This window comes from Copidosoma floridanum, unplaced genomic scaffold (assembly GCF_036245765.1).
Source record: "Copidosoma floridanum isolate Cflo_tuat_1 unplaced genomic scaffold, Cflo_Japanese_pri ptg000030l, whole genome shotgun sequence".
Lineage (NCBI taxonomy): Eukaryota > Metazoa > Arthropoda > Insecta > Hymenoptera > Encyrtidae > Copidosoma > Copidosoma floridanum.
In genome coordinates this window covers 4,251,267-4,269,101 of record NW_028321907.1, presented here as the reverse complement: position 1 = coordinate 4,269,101, position 17,835 = coordinate 4,251,267, and the positions used below count along the sequence as shown (strand labels likewise).

Here is a 17,835-nt window from a genome sequence, read left to right as displayed (position 1 = left end):
TTTTTACACGAATATTGACTTCCTATATATTTATACTTTCGGGTGAAAGATAAATTGTAAACTTGCCGCCAATAGTGCGAACAATGTTCACTTTTTATTTTGTATTAATCAAATTAGTTGCGGCTGGTTTATAAATAATAAAATGGCTCTAGTATAAGTATAGTAATAATCATTTGGATCAGCGCCATCTAGCGGTGGTGATTTTTTTGGCCAAAAATTGCTTCTGAAATTCTGATGGAAAGCTTTAGGCAGCTTAGCCCTGGAGCCGTTTAATCACTTATAAACCAGCCGCAACTTTTGAAATAAATACAAAATAAATAATTAACAATGTTTGAGCTACTTGCGGCAACTTTACAATTTATCTATTACCCGAAAGTGTTAATATAAGGAAGGTCGATATTAGTGTAAAACATACACTGCAAACTTGCCGCAAGTAGCACAAATATCGTAAATTATTTATTTTGTATCTATTTCAAGAGTTGCGGCTGGTTTATAAGTGACAAAATGGCTCTATGGCTAAGCTGCCTAAAGCTCTCCTTCAGAATTTCAGAAGCAATTTTTGGCCAAAAAAATCACGACCGCTAGATGGCGCTGATCCTAATGATTATTACTACTTGTAGTAGAGCTATTTGATCAATTATAAACCAGCCGCAACTGATTTTGTAAATACAAATCAAAAAGTAAACATTGTTTGTGCTGTTTGCGGCAAGTTTACAATGCATTTTTTACACGAATATTGACTTCCTATATATTTATACTTTCGGGTAAAAGATAAATTGTAAACTTGCCGCCAATAGTGCGAACAATGTTCACTTATTATTTTGTATTAATCAAATTAGTTGCGGCTGGTTTATAAATAATTAAATGGCTCTAGTATAAGTATAGTAATAATCATTTGGATCAGCGCCATCTAGCGGTAGTGATTTTTTTGGCCAAAAATTGCTTCTGAAATTCTGATGGAAAGCTTTAGGCAGCTTAGCCCTGGAGCCGTTTAATCACTTATAAACCAGCCGCAACTTTTGAAATAGATACAAAATAAATAATTTACGATATTTGTGCTACTTGCGGCAAGTTTGCAGTGTATGTTTTACACTAATATCGACCTTCCTTATATTAACACTTTCGGGTAATAGATAAATTGTAAAGTTGCCGCAAGTAGCTCAAACATTGTTAATTATTTATTTTGTATTTATTTCAAAAGTTGCGGCTGGTTTATAAGTGATTAAACGGCTCCAGGGCTAAGCTGCCTAAAGCTTTCCATCAGAATTTCAGAAGCAATTTTTGGCCAAAAAAATCACCACCGCTAGATGGCGCTGATCCAAATGATTATTACTATACTTATACTAGAGCCATTTTATTATTTATAAACCAGCCGCAACTAATTTGATTAATACAAAATAAAAAGTGAACATTGTTCGCACTATTGGCGGCAAGTTTACAATTTATCTTTCACCCGAAAGTATAAATATATAGGAAGTCAATATTCGTGTAAAAAATTCATTGTAAACTTGCCGCAAACAGCACAAACAATGTTTACTTTTTATTTTGTATTTACAAAATCAGTTGCGGCTGGTTTATAATTGATCAAATGGCTCTACTACAAGTGTAGTAATAATCATTTGGATCAGCGCCATCTAGCGGTAGTGATTTTTTTGGCCAAAAATTGCTTCTGAAATTCTGAAAGAGAGCTTTAGGTAGCTTAGCCCTAGAGCCATTTAGTCACTTATAAACCAGCCGCAACTAATTTCATAAATATAAAATAAAAAGTTAACGTTGTTTGCACTGTTTACGTCAAGTTTACAATTCATCTATTACCCAAAAGTATAAATATATATGAGGTTGATATTCGTATAAAACATACACTGCAAACTTGCCGCAAGTAGCACAATTATCTTTAACTATTTATTTTGTATCTACGAAATTAGTTGCGGCTGGTTTATAATTGATTAAATGGCTCTACTATAAGTAGTTATAATCATTAGGATCAGCGCCATCTAGCGGTCGTGATTTTTTTGGCCAAAAATTGCTTCTGAAATTCTGAAGGAGAGCTTTAGGCAGCTTAGCCCTAGAGCCATTTAGTCACTTATAAACCAGCCGCAACTCTTGAAATAGATACAAAATAAATAATTAACGATGTTTGTGCTACTTGCGGCAAGTTTGCAGTGTATGTTTTATACGAATATTGACCTCCTATATATTTATACTTTCGAGTAATAGATAAATTGTAAACTTGCCGCAAACAGCACAGAAAATGTTGAATTTTCATTTTGTATCTGTCAAATAAGTTGCGGCTGGTTTATAATTGACAACATGGCTCTAGGGCCTAAAATATCTAAAGCTTTCCTTCAGAATTTTAGGGCCACTTTTTAGTTTAGAAATCTGAAACGCTAAAACCAGCCGCAACTAGTTGTGTAGATAGAAAATAAAAAGTTGACATTGGCTGTGCTGTTTACGGCAAGTTTACAAATAATCTTTTGCCTGAAAATCGACCTCCTATAAGAATATTAATACTTTTGTATGAATAATAATTTATCAATTGCATTGTAAAATTACGTGTGAAATGAAGAGTTAAAAGTAAAGTTTGAAATTATGTCATTGTTTACTGTCATTGAACATTTCGCATGTGTGCAATAAATTGATACAGGATTATACAGATACCTATTATTTTGCTGGGTGAGAAAGACGGATATTTGGTTTTGTTAGCATATTCCAGCGGTAATAATGCATATTTGGAATCTATGTTATATATTTATACAGCTTAAAATGTTTAAATATTAATCATGTGTGCCTATATTTACCAACTTATTTGTATAAATTGAACTTTATACAAAAACTCATGATACAATCATTGATTGTCTCAATCATTATTCTAAACGTTAGTGAAAAAGGCGGTTAAGGACGTATACTTAGCCTGCGGACTATGGGTGTATTCCGCAAATGCTGCCAGCAGTTAAGTTACGTAGGTCGTGGTAACGCCGCATGGTCGGGTAGCGCTAGCGTCAACCTGTACTAACTGTCGGTGGGTTCCGCATGTCAACAAACTCCGAAATATCAGATGGCATGGGAGCGAAAACAGTAAAAAATATCAAAGTTTGTTGACATGCGGAACCCACCGACAGTTAGTACAGGTTGACGCTAGCGCTGCCCGACCATGCGGCGTTACCACGACCTACGTAACTTAACTGCTGGCAGCATTTGCGGAATACACCCAGAGTGGTCCACACCTTTTGTATAGATTTTAAGATTTTAATGGTATACCTACTTCTGAAATCCGAAAGCCTGATGCGCGGACCGTTTTGGTACCAAAAATGATCTGCTTCTGTTTTCAATTAGCGCCATCTAGCGTGGCTGATTTGAGTTAAAAAAGTACCAGAAAATTCTCCGCCAAGCAGCGCTAGTGGTGGAACGGCGCAAAAATGCACTAGCCTAGCGCTAGTAGTGCTGGTTACCGATTAGAGCCGACCATATCCGAGACCCAGGAATAAGCTGTTTTCGTCTGAAAGTGAGTCATATTCCATATAGCTAAGTAGTGACAAACTGACAATTGATTCTTAAATCAGCACAATAAGTATAACATGAGTATACTACTTAGTGTGTACATACTTTTTGGAACTTTCAATAAACAATTGTCAACCTAGAACAAGTGCACTAGGTATTGGTACAGTCAGAATTGGAAAAGGATGACTTCACAGCCTATCGAGTGTGGATAAATATTTCTAGTTTATTAATAATTGCCTTGTTTCAAATGGTGCGTATCTGCAAACAGTGTTACGAATCATCTTACTATTGCGTTTAACAAAAAATATTAAGCACCATTTTGTAGATAACCTTCAATTCCTTACGAAAATATAACTTATCCATACTATGTTTTTGTGAACTGTTTTATAATAAACATGTACTTTGATTGTCATAAATTATTAACAATGTTAACTCTAGTCGGTGATGATTAAGTTATTTCAATTTTCCTTGTGATGGCATTTTCTAACATTTTAGGTGACATAGCAAAAATTATGAAACTGTTGGAAATCTTAACTTTGCTCAGTGCCTTGGTGGCACTGGGGCAAGGTAGCGACATTACCTCTCTTGTTTTTGGAAAAGATTTGGATGGAATGCCAGCTGCCTTTGGTGATTTTGACTCAGATGAACTCACCGATGTGTTTGTGTTGAAAAATCTCACCACAGTGCAAGTAATGTTTGCCTCCAATGAAGAACCCCTGCTGCAATCAAGAAAAGGATACAGCTGTAGATTTGATTTACCTGTTACGAGTGTTGTGCCCGGAGATTTTGATGGAGATGCCTTTATGGATATACTGGTCACTACTCGTAGTAAGAAAAGTAATAAGCTTACAGATGTTTACATCCTTTGGGGTGGAGATCACCCATTGAATTGCACCGATGCCACAGTAGTGGTGCTGGAGATGAAGGGACAGCCATTGGCAATTGATTATAATCATGATATGATTATCGATCTTTTTGGATCTGATATTAATAACACTCGTAAATTTTGGATCTTTAATAATGACAGGACGGTAACCCCCATTAAAATGAAGCCAACAAAAGGTTTACAACTGCTATTTTGCTTTATTTACAATATACATATATTTCTAACTAAAATGATTTTATTTTTAGATTCAAGATCAATAAAGATGCCTCATTCTAATGCATTTTTGGACTTGAACAATGATTTTTTACCTGATCTGGTTGTAACTACTAACAAGAGTCTTGAACTATGGTATGGCAAAGAAAGTGGATTTGAATTTTTCCGTGACTATGACATTTCAGAATTTATTGTAGTTGGCCAGTCTCTTTATTTGGATATAGAATTAATGGATAGAATAGATTTAATTTTACCTGTTTGCAAAGACGTAAATTGTGAAGATAGTCACATTTATGTATACTTGAATGACAAATGGGAAGATATGAAAGTTAATTTTGTAGATAACACTAATACGAAATGGGGTTTTGCTCATACCCCCGGGAAAAGATATATAGATACCATAACAATGCGAGGTGGTGATTTTAACATGGATGGGTACCCAGATTTGCTTGTCACTTTAAAATCTACTACAAGTGGTGCGACCCGCTCATTTCTACTTGAAAACACTTTTACCAACAGTCGCGGCAGTTTCAATCGCACTTTTGAAGTGCGCTGGAATGCCCTTAATCCATTTTATAACAATGACAGTGTTATGGCAGTATTTTACGACTTTTACCAAGATGGTAAGTTTTTCATGCATCAAGAAAATTGTTTTCTGTTAACAACTTTTGACAAGTGCTTTAATTACTTTGCAGGTATTTTAGATGTGATCTTCGTACTTAAGGACAATGATGAAGTTTTTAGAACCGCTGCCTTTAAAAATAGTCTCGACTATGATGCTAACTTTGTCAAAGTAATGGTGTTAACAGGAAGAACAAACAGTTTGTATCCTATATCAGCTGGCAGTCTTGGTAAGAAAAAGCGAACTTACGGAACAAATTTGCCTGGACCATCAATTGCTTACAAAACTAGAACTCAAGATGGTAGCCCACGAAGCGCTATAGCTGCTCAGTTGCCGCAAAGCGCACATTTCGCTATGAATTTACCATTCACTATTTTTGGCTTGGGAAGGACACCAAATTTTATTGATTCTTTAACAATTGGGGTAAGTTTTTTGTCTATTTTATTGTATTTTTTTATCAAACGTCATTTCATTTTTTTATTAGAGGAATATGTAAATAAGAAAAATTGTAGTCGGTCTAAATTTATTGATTTATATAATATTTGAGTACAAGTGAAGATGTTTTTATGATTATTCTTCACTCACAAAATTTTTGGACATAAAAGACTGCTGAAAAGTGTATAAGATTCAATTTTGTACATTAGTAATTATACAAATATTGTAGAAAAAAGAAAAGTTATTCTTCATCAAAAGTATTTGTAGTACTTACTTTGTAGCAGCATATTCTTTTAATTTATCAAATATGTAAAATTTTAATAATACTATTTAACTGTAGAACTTTTATTTGGCATCTATCATTGTAAATATTTTCACAGCTCACGACATAATTGATTTTTTTCTTTGAAGTAAAATATTGTCTTTGGTGGACAGTAAAATCACTTAATTAACAGATACTTGATATATTTTTTAGTTGTAAATTCAATTGAGCTATACGATTTTTGAAAACTATATCCTGGCTGCACAAATTGGAAATTTAAGGCAGAAAGATAAATTGATTAAAATTGTAACTTTTGAGAAGGCGTTTACTTTTCTAAATGATTTAAATTGTGATAATATTTTGATGTTAAAAACTTGATTAAATACTTGAAAAACTGATGAAGGTGTTAATCTGTTTAATATAAAAATATCTTATTTTTATCAACTAAATATTCTAACAAGGAAGATTAGTGGGTCTATGGATTTATGTTTTTATTTCGTGGATGTGATGTTTTCAGCTGTCCAACAAATCACGGGACTGGACACAAATCATTCCCAATTCCCAAATGGTAGTGATACCGTATCCTCCGTCCGAGCCTTTAAAGTGGAAAGTGCAGCTTTTTGTTACACCTAGTAAGCTGATTTTGCAGAGTGCAGCTGCATTGACAGGAACCTGCGGACTGATAACCCTTATTATCGCCGCTCTGTACTGGAAGGAAAGGCGAGAGGACAAAATTGAAAAATTACAAGAAGCACACAGATTTCATTTTGATGCTATGTAAAACTTGAAGTAATTCTATTCTATAGTATCTTTAATTGTCTTTCTACATTTTTGTGCTCTATGTATAAACTATAGCAGTTTTTTTTAGTTTAATCTACTGCGGAACTGTTGTTTGTGTATGAGATAAAAAAAAACCCGTTACGGTGCATTTCCAATTAAAATTTAAAATATTGATAAGTAATTATAATACCCGATATAATTTTATGAACTAAAAATACCATGTTAAGATATTAATTTTACGTTAAACTAAAATAGTGTTATTTATTTATATACATGATATTTAGATTTAGATAATTTTGTTTCGAAATATCGTATAAATATAGAACGTGATATTTTGTTTGTCGCCACAAATTGATTGTGTATTTATATTTATATAAAATAAAATGTTATTTACCACATAAACTTTGGTCTTGCTCTATTAATCAGTGTTTGAATAATATTAGCATCTATCATTTCTGATGGCAGGATTCAAATCATTAAAGTAGGAATGAGCCATTGCTTCTTCTGCAGATAATCTGAGTGCTGGATTGCATACAAGTAGTCTCTGTAAAGGAAAAATTTTCTCTATTCATTGTTTGATGAAATAATTCCTCAAATGAGACTCATGCGATGGATTTATCTTTACTAGAAACAAAAAATTACAAGAGTGTGTATCAAGAAAATTACCTGAAGTAAATCTTTTCCTCTAACAGAAAGTTTTGGTGTAACTTGAGTTAATCCTTGAGTGGGATGATATTGCGTAAATGGTCTATAATCTGGAAGATTGCTTATGTCTGGCCACGTTTCCTCTGTAGGTGTGCCTAACATTTTGAATATTCTCTTTAACTGATCATCTACATCTGAACCAGGAAACAAAGGTCGGCCAGCATTGGCTAATTCTGCAAATATACAGCCTGCACTCCACATGTCTATAGAGGTAGTGTAAAGCTTTGCTCCAAAGAGAACATCGGGAGGACGGTACCACAGAGTCACAACTTCAGCTGAGTAACACTTTACTGGAATGCCAAAAGCTCTTGCTAAACCAAAATCAGCTAATTTCAACTCACCAGTCTGAAAAAAAAAAAAAAAAAAAAAATATTCATGGCTGAGGTTTAAACGAAAAAATGTGTTATTTACTTATCATACCTTATTGATGAGTAAGTTCTGAGGTTTGAGATCTCTGTGAAGGACATTTCTACTGTGACAAAATGCCAGTCCTCGGAGCAACTGATACCTGGTACAAAATGAATTATGTAGCTTTCAAGACTGAAGAGAATAGCAAGTAAAACAAAGATGAAAACTTACAGGAATGATTTGACAACATCAGAATCAATTTCACCATTGAGGCTATCAAAATACTTTTTAAGATCTTGATCACAATGTTCAAAGACTAGGGTGAGCTTCTTATCACTATGAAGCACATCGTACAGCCTGACAATGTTTTTGTGTTTCAATTCCTTGAGCAAGCAAATCTCCCTGAGGGCCGAGGAAGGAACTCCCTGGATGGACAAAAGTCAAATTATTATCTAAATGGATAGAGGAAAAGGAGGGGTGAGAGGGTGAGAAAAATCGATGAGGAAAACTGGACAAAGGGCAACTAGGGGTTGTCAGAAACAGTGGTTGCTTGTCACCTCGTCGTCATCATCGAGTCGAACTCTCTTGAGGGCGACTATCTCGTGGGTCTCGCGGTTCTTTGCCTTGAACACTGTGCCATAAGTTCCTGGACAAAACAATATACCAACAATAAGTGACACTTTGAGGCACTGCGCTTTTTTTCATAGGATGTTGCAGCTAAGCGAAGCCCGACGACAAAGCCACCACGAACACCCAAGATAAAAAGAAAAAAAAAACTACTCCTTACCTTCTCCTATTTTCTCGAGTTTCTCATATTTTTGCATATTTTCGCTAATGCAGGAAAGAGGAAAAGGCTGGAGTGTAACATACGAAAACGCGTACACTGTCCGATCAGACGACACAACATGCGTTTAACACCCGGATATCATACGCATGAGGGTGCACTTTAAATAAACAAACAACGCGTACGCAAACGGGTGGAGCACTCACGATTTACTTACTTTACTAATCCAAATACATCCAATAGCACTCCAATTGGTTTGTATATATCTATACAGGAGTGTTTATTGGTTGACAGCGTGCTCCGCGCTGATGGCGCGGCAAGCGGCGAAACAGTCAAGCTTGAAGCTTTTTTCCGCTGCTTCGGTCCTTAATTCTTGGCTTCTTTAGCATTCACGTCTTCAACTCTATTGTGAGTGAAATTACGTTTTTAAACTTGATTCAGCATGACAATCTGATAGTAACAAATACATATATACATTCATACATATACTTTTAGTCTTTCAGTAAAAGCTTGCAAGTTTTGGAAAGCATTTGACTGTCGATTTGTCGATTCAACTATGGCTGCCGGTTGCAATAATTTTCATGCAAATATGACAGCTCAATACAAGTACAACAAATAAATAAGTAAAAAAAAAAAAAAAAACAAACGAAAAAAATTATAATCAGTGCCAGAATAAATTGCCAAAAATTATTAATCGGTTATTTCGACGAAAGTACGAGTCGTCATTTGATATGAAACATCGGCATCGTCGGCAGCAAAGGTCAAACAATAACCCGACGTAGGACGGAAACAAGGGATATGTTTTTGATATTGCGGCTCTTCAACAGCTTCATCTTCGTCGTGGCAAATTTGTCGTTGGCTGTTTACACGCTACAAAGAGTAAGATTCATGTCCTATTTTTTATATTTGTTTGCGCTACATGGGTCGTAGCTTATTCGCAAAAACACAAGAGGTTATTTATTATTTTTCATCGCCTCGATTCAATATGACCACTTATATCGCTTGCAGTTCTTTCGAGCGATGAAATTTCACCACCATCTGGTCGACGATGTACGAGAGTACAACGACTTGGTGAGCACGTATATATTTAAAAACCCAGGATGGAAAGTCATACGGAATTCTAAATAAATAAGTTACTGCCGTGTATAGGTCGAGCAGTCGCGCTTCAGCTTGCAGTACATCAGCGGAAAAGTGTCGGAAGCGATAAAAGAGGTAAACATCCAATCGAGTTGTTAAATACATCCTAACTCTTGAGCGTACATCGAGCGTAAGTCTTTTCGAATCAAAAATTTACCAGATGCAGTCGGACGTCGAGCGAGAAGTATACCTAACTCACAACTTGACGAAACTCGAACCGAAGATCGCCTCCGCCTCGAAGAGGTTCGCCGAGCTGGAGGAAGGAATAATCGAGGTATACATACTATACATGTACTTATGTGTGAAAAAAAAAAAAAAAAAAAACTACCACCTCAAAGAGGCGCGGTACTCGGAGGGTTATTTCGCTGAATGTCCGCACCACAGCTGGCCCGACTTGAGCACAACAAGGAAAACGCAACGGTGGCGACTCCCGAGGACGTGAACGAGGAGGTGTTGCAGATCCTGCGCAACATGAGGAAGCAGCCCCATCCCCAGCAGACGATTTTGCCAAAGTCAGCGCGCAGCCATCATGAGGTCGCGGTGGCCAAGGAACCGGCTGCTCTTGGACTAGTCGGTTCGCAGGAACGCCCCAAGCCGATCTCGGTCAAACCGCGCTCGCACCGACCCTCCAGCCCCGCGGTCAAAGTCAGGAGCGAGATACACCGCTCCCAGGGAAAGCCCCGCTCGCCCGAAACCGGAATCGTGCCGGTGGTCTCGCTCCTGGGCGAGCAGAATTTTGCGCCCGCGTCCAAACCCATCGGCTTCCGGCCACCCTGGATGTGCCAAGTTTGAATCCATGGTATACTCTTTAACCCGTCAGCCACGCGGATACTATGTAGGGAGACGTTGTAAATTTTCTAGGTTACTTCAAACCAGAGTCGCGAACCGTTTGTGTGGAAAAATATGTTTGTGAGCCATCTCTGTGTTTCTCGTTGATTTCGACTATAAATTATTATCTCCCCTTGCGTGCGGCTACTTTTTCCCATTTCAAAGAAAACTTTACAGTGAAAAAAAAAAAATAAAAAAATGTTCAAATACATTGGACATAATTGTTGTTATATTCATTTGGAGTATTTTGTTTTCTGCGACGGCTATACAGTGAATCTCTCTCTCTCTCTTTTGCTGAATTGTTTACGTGTGAGTACATTTATAATATAGTGTTGTACATGTAGGTCTTTACAGAAAATTCCGTCGATTTTGTTGGCCAGCTTGGTTGTTCTCGTCCCTTAGCCGTCGACTTAACGCACCAGCTGGTGTCGGTTGACGCGCTCGTCAAAGTAACTGCGGTCGCTCTCCTCGTCGAGGTTGTTGCGCTTGTTGAAGCTCGGGAAGCCAGTCCGGTCTATTTCGTCCAAGGTGCGCTTCCTGCTGAACCCGGAGAAACCCGAGTCACGGTCGATCTCGTCAAAGTTTCGCTTTCGGCTTTCCATCCGCATGAGCTGGCCGGTGTACGGTCCACCTCCACTCGGCAACTCGATTTTTCTGTTTTCACGAAACACATGTTATTTGCCTCTTTGTATGGATATATACGTACATCAATACGATTTTTATAGTGGGTTCGATAAAAGCCAAGACATTTGGCATGCAAGGCAACACCGATGCTAACAGTGCAACTAGGCAACATTTTTACTTTATTTAGCGGATGACATATTGTATAGAGAGAGACATTTACAACTTTGTTGTACTTATTGTTGCAATACGCGAGCAAAGAATTTCTTTTCGGAATACATTTCCAGCTTCTATTTCGAACGTGACAAAGGTTTTTTGCTTTTCGCGATCGTGTGCGTAGGTATGTATTTTTCCCTCTTATTTGGAAAAAAAAAAAATTTTGCATAACATCGTAACGCAAATCAATAAAGGGAGCGATGTGAAATATACTCCAGGAACATGCAATAAAAGTACAGATAGCTTACATTTCCCTTGGAAAAGAGATTTATGCGATCGTGAGCATATACACTCGAGAGCGCGCGTGCGATGGCACATGTATTATACTATAAGCGCACGATACTCATGGGGTCGACCTTGCAGTGAGGAGAATAACTTTCGTTGTATGGAAAGATATTTCGAAACCGGATAATATCGATTCCCTGGACCTCGAAGCAAAAAGAAAGAAAAAAAAAAAACGATAATTTAATCGTGCAATAACATGGCTCCTTCGTGCTTTTAAAAACAAGCAAATTCATAATTTTTTATTACATATGCACAATTTTAGTTATCGAAGCAACGCATTACCGGGAGTATCAAATAATCTATTGGTATTTATACGCACGCCAGCAACACTAAATTACTCAACGAAATCAACGTCATCATTGCGTCTGATGTATAAGTTACACCCTAATGGATTTAATGTACCTTTTATCTGGGATAAAACACACGCAACAAAAAAAAAAAAATACGCATTCGATATTTACGAGATCTAAAAATAGGGCAACCAAGTCACGTTAGCAAACCGAAAGATAAGAAATGTTTGGGTGGGAAAAAAAATCTATGGGTATAATTATACGTGTCATCATCGCAGCGAGTAGGTATATTTATCGTACATCATGACGTTGGAAAAATCAAGCGACGGTAAATATTTCCGAAAACCGTATCTCGTGTAACGAATATACTTGCAATTTTGCTATGTCAGACAAAAAAAAAAAAAAAAAACAATAAACAAAATCGAATGCAGCGTGTTTGCGGGTGGGTGTAATGTGCTCGAGTGGCACGCCTTTGACGAGATTTTTTCCCTCTTTTTTGTTCCCCCATCACCCAGTGGGCGACTATTTTCTTGTGTCCAACATCTAAAACTACTTTGTGCCCTTTCATGCGTGCAACGTGTAACGCGTAAGGGTGCGATTATTAGCACCGGAAATGGTCTTTATATTTTCATGACTCACTTTTGACGCGTCGACAAACTTTGTCGGTTCTCGAATACATTTGCGCTGAAAATATTTTTGCACGATAATCTACCTTTACTCGGTCTCCCCCCTTCAGATCATGCACATAAGACAATTCAAGGCATGGCTGGAATTCGTGCGAAAAAAAAAAATAAAACAGCGAGGGTGCACAACAAATCATGCCGCATGCGCCGTATTTACCTCTGTTGAAACAATTTTTCGGCCCGTCCGAGACCGGAATCGTTATCGCCGTGCGGATTTCTCGACATTTGTTTCCCCATGTACGCAGCGATACCTGTCGAAACACACACACACATTCTTGCGTGAAATAATACGCACACGTCTTTAATTTCCACATATATATATATATCATTATTGTAATTTATATAATATACACATGTAGGGTCGATCGGTCCAAGAAATATAATTTACAACCACGTACTTGTACGTACACATTGTATTTTGCTTGTGCGTGGATAAATATATATAAACTTTTTGTTTTATTCGTACACCTTAAACTTTAAATATAATAATACTTTGGATGCTACATTATAATAATAATAATAATATATACGTAATAAATAATAAATGATAGTTTGTTTCTTAACGCCTATACAATTGGACTAAAAAAAAGAAAGAAGAAGAAGAAGAAGAAGAAAAAAGTGACAAATAAATTCGTAAAAAAAATGATATTCTTGGTAGAGCAGCTGCATGTATAACAGTCGAGGAGGATTGTCCATCCAGCCGGTGCGATTGTAAATTGGGATGGCGAATGATTAGAAGTCGAAAAAATTCCGCTCGTCGTCGTCGTCGTCGTCGTTGTTCACCACCAGGGTGTCGCGCCGCACGAGGTTTCCGTTGCCGATGCTGTCGAGCGAGCTACCGCCACCCCCGTGGTAAACGTGGCGGCGCCGAGTGCGACTGGCCTCGTTGATTCTCGAACCCATCGGGTTACCGTCCAACTCGACGTTGCCGAGGTCGCGGCGCAACAGGTTCCCACCGCCGATGGAGTCGAGGTTGCGCTTGAACACGTCCTTCTCGTGGCTCGGCTTGGACATCAACATCTGCTTGAACAACGTCCACCATCTCATCGGCTCTTCCAGCCCTGCGGAATCGTACGAGTTGGATTTTTTTATTTATCGTCGTTTTTTTTTTTTTTTTCTTTTTTGTTTATTTCACCGTTTATACATGCACATGCGTGTGTCGATGACACAAAAAAAATGCGTAAGTGTCAACTACGTGTAGATTCGGCCGATTGGGTGTGTAAAATACACGTTGCGGGGCTAAATGATTTGTGTTTATGTATTTATGGACGATATTTACCCTGGTTGAAACGTTACTACATAAACTGGCTAGAAACTCGTCAACATGTTATAAGCCCATTTACGCATGTACGTTGACTAGTTTCTAGCCAGTTTATGTAGTAACGTTTCAACCAGGGTAGGTGTACATTCAAATGTAAATGATGGTTTTTTTTTTTCCTTTGTTTTCCGAGTCTATCGGGGTGTATGAGAGTATGTTATCGTGCACGGGACAAAAGTTTGCGTGCGACAAACAAGGTATGGAGTAGTATTTGCTCGAACCGTTCGAGTCGAGCACATTGGAAATGATATTTTGATGGCTGATTAGGTTTTAAGTGTGTGTCGTACGAATGTTGGAGGGAGAGAGAAAAAGTGTTTCAAGTAGCGAGGTCGTGTCATTGTGTTACTTTGATGGAATTTTTCTTTTTCCTCGTACTTGTTTTACGTGACAATAGAGTAACAATTGTAACCTTGATGGTATAAATTTTAAGTGTTGATAGGAATACAGCGATATGGCTTTTGAAAACCATACACATGCCGGTAACATATACGTTCAACACACCATAAACAGTATCATAACATCATGATAATCGAGTTTTGCTTACCTTGGGCCATATATATATATGTATATATATATTTATTATAAGCACAGAAACTCTCACGAAAACGCTGTCACGCGATTATGATCGTCACTTTTTGTTTGGGGTAAAAATTATGTTTGGTTCGATTGCATCTATGTATGCGAGATAACAATAAGCCAAAGCACGCCGATAGCGGATATTACGGGTTTATGGAAATTAAGTGTAATACAGACGCGCAACACGGTGAAACAAAAAAAATTGTTGGAAAAAAACCCCTCTTAAAATCGGAAATTGTCGCAGGTTTTTTTTTTTTTTTTTTTAACACGATACAAGTGAGACAGGGCCTACTTTTTCCAGCCTTTTTTAGTTATTTTTTTATCAACGCTAATCTCGGAAAAAATACTTCCATATTTTAGAATAAAGTTATGGTTTTTTAATTTTTAAGTAGTAAAGTTCTTTGAAAAAATTACTAGTTTGTGATTTTTCACTCAAAAACTGTGTATTTTGTACATTAATTTAAGGGAACGTTTACTTTTTACACTAAACGGTGAAAAGTAGCTTCTTTGAAAAACTCAAAAAAAAGAAAAAAACTGAAAAAAGATCATCATTCTTCGTTTATTTGTTCCAAAATTCCGAAAATTTCCGTATAGCTAGGGGTCACGTACGGCGTAGAAAAATCTTTGTTCCAAAGGTGTGCCTCAGAAAAAAAACATTTTCTCTTACTTTAGAAAACTCCTGACTGTTATTTTAATATGGAATTTCTTGTACAAACGAAGGCTAAGACAGTCAAAAGAGAATAGGACAGAGAAACAATAGAAGTAGAGTTCAGTGACTTTCCTAAAAAGCTGTACACGAACAGCACGTGCTCAGGAATAGAACGATTTCGCAAACCATTTGACATAACGACAAGCACACAATGTCTATTCACCATATTTTATCAAATATGTTTACACAGCTTTACGGCGACTATCAGACATTCTATAATTACACGCTTCGTTCGTTGGATAAGTTATTTAATCGGTTACGGTGTTTTAGAAATTTTGGTAACGCTAACTTTGCATTACTACGTTAATTAAAACTCTTAAATTAACATTTTTCATTTATCATGTGATGTCTTTCAAGACATTAAATCTCATGATGAGAAATTGTTCAAATTATCAAATCATATTACTTACTGTTACATTAAAAAATTTCAGTGAATGCATAAATTATCAGCTTCCAACATATTATAATTTCATTGAAAGTTATAGCATCAATGCGAAACAGTAAAATAATAAATGTATTTTTTATAAATAAATCTTTCCTGTGTAAAGTAGAGGAACAAATTCTTGATAAGTTTTGGTAAATGATTTTCAGTTTGTTTCGATTTTTTTTTCCTACATTTAGGGGAAAATAATAAGAACGTGCGGAGATACAAGATCACAGAAAAAACTGTATGGCTGATTCCATAAACGCTTAAATTAAAAGTCCCATAAAACGAGGCATATCTTTCAGGCACATCGATTTTAATCTTACACTTGCCTGATATTAGGAAGGAGCAGAAAAATAATTTTTTTAGTTTACAAAACCAAAGTAGTGACTAAAAAAAAGAGATATCAATGAAAAAAAATCGAAGTAAAACGTACAGGTACAGGATGAGAATGAAAAGAAGGAAACGAAACAAACAAAAAAAGATTGAAAGTTCCACCTACGCCTTAAAAAACAGGAAAAATATAGAGAAGTTGAAAATATTCACAATCTGAGCCCTGATCTGAAAAAATGTACAACACTCGTGATCTGTAAGGGGACTAGTCATCGATTGTTGTTACTTTTAAACAAATGAAAATTTTCAGGGAAAACCCCCGTCGATAGCAAAAATCATTTCGTTATGTATATCAAATTTCCTTTATCCATATAAAAAAAAAAAAAAACATCCAAAGTACTCACTCTCTTTTTCCAACTCCTTTGCGAGAGCCTCGACATATTCCGGTGACTTTGAGAAAAACTTGGAATTCAATACAATGTTTTCTTCTTGTGGCTGAAAATCGTAAAATAATTTTTTTTTTTTTTTTTTTTTTTCATAATATCCTACACACATCTTTTTTATGAAAAAATAGCAACAAAAGTGTATACTATATAACATTCGGGATGAAAAATAAAAATAAAAATGAAAAGCTCATTCGTCAGCTAAACTCTGCTTTAACGTCCTCATGCATATCAAATTTTATCGTTGGGATGGTTTTTTACGCGTTAACCGATACATTGTTGGAATATTAATTCATGGAAAGCCCTCGGAAAGTTTGTCGGGGCGCATAATATAAAATAAAGCAACTCCCCCACGTAATCCTTAAGAGGGTGATAAAAATGCAATAAGTTGTGTACACCCGATGGCGTGAAAATTCGTTCGAGCGAGAGAGAGTTGGCGATAAAACTTGAACCGATCAAAAAGAAAAATGTTGATTCGTTTTTATGGTATGCATGAGAAAAGTTGGCCAAAATAATGGTAATAATAATGAAATTCCTTGAGTCGCGGTGACGCGTGGAAATCGATGCTCGCGAATATACGCAAAGAATATCGATAGGAAGAAAGAAAAGAAAAGAAAAAAAAAAGGAAAAACTAATTTATATGTCCGATACGCAAATGCGTGCGACTCGTCGTGTGCTCCCTGATATAATCTCTGTTTTCTCGAATCAAGTCTCGGATCACCGCGAACCTCACGCTTTCATCTAGTTTTCCTTAAAAAAAATTTTCTTTTTTTTTTCTTCTGACATTTTGTCGGTTTGCATCCACACTTTGATTAATTGAAACAGAGTAAACGCAGGGCTGAGCGAACGTTGTGAAAAAAAAAAAAAAAAAGATATACATGATAGAAGGGGTGTATGTACCCAAACTTGGATGTGAAATAGAAGCGAGTACTCACCTGGACCGGGGAAGTAAGCGCGTCGTCCAGCAAAGTCGCGCAAACGAGGCCGAAGAGCAGCGCGACCGTAACCGATCGTTTTTCCATCGTCCCAAACCTGCGACGTGAGTTAAAGTTATGCATGGGGGTTCTCCGCGTGGGAGGAGCTTGAAAGTAAAAAAATTCAAGAGCAATGAGCCGGCTAGCGAGCTGACAAAGTTGTGACGAGCTTCTCGGTTACCTCGTGAAATATATAGGTGACCGCGAGCGAGCCGCATATTTGTACGGCGCGCGCACCCCTTCGTTTAAGGGGATAAGGGGGCTCCTACGACTACTGCTGAGGTCAAAGACAAACAAAAAATAAAGTTTTGTTTTTCAATAAACAAATGTGTCTGAAAATCATTATGATATTTTTAATAACGTATGAAGTGGGAAAAATGATATTTATGTGTGCAGTTTAACTTTGTACGAAAAATTAATTATTGTTTTGACCAGTCTAGTGCATACGAGGGTACACCACCAGAC

The 17,835-nt window shown here is 36.8% G+C and overlaps 4 protein-coding genes across 6 annotated transcripts; 2 read left to right on the top strand and 2 right to left on the bottom strand.

Annotated features, from left to right (window-relative positions):
- Window positions 1-3,465: 3,465 nt before the first annotated feature.
- LOC106639510 (T-cell immunomodulatory protein) lies at window positions 3,466-7,088 on the top strand. Of its 2 annotated transcripts, XM_014353156.2 has the most exons (5): window positions 3,466-3,748; window positions 3,994-4,560; window positions 4,630-5,220; window positions 5,293-5,642; window positions 6,434-7,088. In XM_014353156.2, the coding sequence occupies exons 2-5, from the start codon at window positions 4,011-4,013 to the stop codon at window positions 6,695-6,697; spliced, it is 1,755 nt and encodes a 584-aa protein (XP_014208642.2). In that variant the 5' UTR covers window positions 3,466-3,748; window positions 3,994-4,010; the 3' UTR covers window positions 6,698-7,088. The 2 variants fall into 2 exon arrangements, with proteins under 2 accessions (XP_014208642.2, XP_089452565.1); XM_089596439.1 differs by having other exon boundaries at window positions 3,994-5,220.
- Cdk5 (cyclin-dependent kinase 5) lies at window positions 5,738-8,822 on the bottom strand. Its single transcript, XM_014353158.3, has 7 exons — window positions 8,537-8,822; window positions 8,307-8,395; window positions 7,981-8,174; window positions 7,822-7,909; window positions 7,363-7,746; window positions 7,091-7,240; window positions 5,738-6,624 (listed from the first exon to the last, which is right to left on the bottom strand). Exons 1-6 carry the CDS (start codon window positions 8,571-8,573, stop codon window positions 7,136-7,138), a joined length of 897 nt encoding a protein of 298 aa, XP_014208644.1. The 5' UTR covers window positions 8,574-8,822; the 3' UTR covers window positions 5,738-6,624; window positions 7,091-7,135.
- Window positions 8,823-8,910: 88 nt separating this feature from the next.
- Window positions 8,911-10,669, top strand: LOC106639497 (uncharacterized). The gene is made up of 7 exons (XM_089596340.1): window positions 8,911-8,941; window positions 9,029-9,156; window positions 9,247-9,412; window positions 9,542-9,604; window positions 9,683-9,745; window positions 9,831-9,944; window positions 10,055-10,669. Exons 3-7 carry the CDS (start codon window positions 9,332-9,334, stop codon window positions 10,460-10,462), a joined length of 729 nt encoding a protein of 242 aa, XP_089452466.1. The 5' UTR covers window positions 8,911-8,941; window positions 9,029-9,156; window positions 9,247-9,331; the 3' UTR covers window positions 10,463-10,669.
- A 36-nt stretch (window positions 10,670-10,705) lies between these two features.
- On the bottom strand, window positions 10,706-17,514 carry LOC106639522 (uncharacterized). Of its 2 annotated transcripts, XM_014353172.2 has the most exons (4): window positions 17,332-17,514; window positions 16,358-16,448; window positions 12,751-12,844; window positions 10,706-11,152 (listed from the first exon to the last, which is right to left on the bottom strand). In XM_014353172.2, the coding sequence occupies exons 1-4, from the start codon at window positions 17,452-17,454 to the stop codon at window positions 10,909-10,911; spliced, it is 552 nt and encodes a 183-aa protein (XP_014208658.2). In that variant the 5' UTR covers window positions 17,455-17,514; the 3' UTR covers window positions 10,706-10,908. The 2 variants fall into 2 exon arrangements, with proteins under 2 accessions (XP_014208658.2, XP_014208659.2); XM_014353173.2 differs by lacking the exons at window positions 10,706-11,152; window positions 12,751-12,844 and adding an exon at window positions 13,183-13,654.
- Window positions 17,515-17,835: the final 321 nt, after the last annotated feature.

Excerpts from the sequence above, each read along its gene's own strand:
- Cdk5 (XM_014353158.3), bottom strand. The coding sequence starts at position 8,573 with ATGCAAAAATATGAGAAACTCGAGAAAATAGGAGAAG. Across the intron at positions 8,175-8,306 it reads GACTCGATGATGACGACGAG|GGAGTTCCTTCCTCGGCCCT; the intron begins GTGACAAGCAAC and ends TTGTCCATCCAG. Across the intron at positions 7,241-7,362 it reads GAGGAAAAGATTTACTTCAG|AGACTACTTGTATGCAATCC; the intron begins GTAATTTTCTTG and ends TTTCCTTTACAG.
- LOC106639497 (XM_089596340.1), top strand. The coding sequence starts at position 9,332 with ATGTTTTTGATATTGCGGCTCTTCAACAGCTTCATCTTCGTCGTGGCA. Across the intron at positions 9,605-9,682 it reads TACGAGAGTACAACGACTTG|GTCGAGCAGTCGCGCTTCAG; the intron begins GTGAGCACGTAT and ends TGCCGTGTATAG. Across the intron at positions 9,746-9,830 it reads TGTCGGAAGCGATAAAAGAG|ATGCAGTCGGACGTCGAGCG; the intron begins GTAAACATCCAA and ends AAAATTTACCAG.
- LOC106639510 (XM_089596439.1), top strand. The coding sequence starts at position 4,011 with ATGAAACTGTTGGAAATCTTAACTTTGCTCAGTGCCTTGGTGGCACTG. Across the intron at positions 5,221-5,292 it reads TTACGACTTTTACCAAGATG|GTATTTTAGATGTGATCTTC; the intron begins GTAAGTTTTTCA and ends ATTACTTTGCAG. Across the intron at positions 5,643-6,433 it reads TTGATTCTTTAACAATTGGG|CTGTCCAACAAATCACGGGA; the intron begins GTAAGTTTTTTG and ends TGATGTTTTCAG.
- LOC106639522 (XM_014353172.2), bottom strand. The coding sequence starts at position 17,454 with ATGCATAACTTTAACTCACGTCGCAGGTTTGGGACGATGGAAAAACGA. Across the intron at positions 12,845-16,357 it reads AAAGGAGTTGGAAAAAGAGA|GTATCGCTGCGTACATGGGG; the intron begins GTGAGTACTTTG and ends GTGTTTCGACAG. Across the intron at positions 11,153-12,750 it reads GAAAAATTGTTTCAACAGAG|AAAAATCGAGTTGCCGAGTG; the intron begins GTAAATACGGCG and ends TCGTGAAAACAG.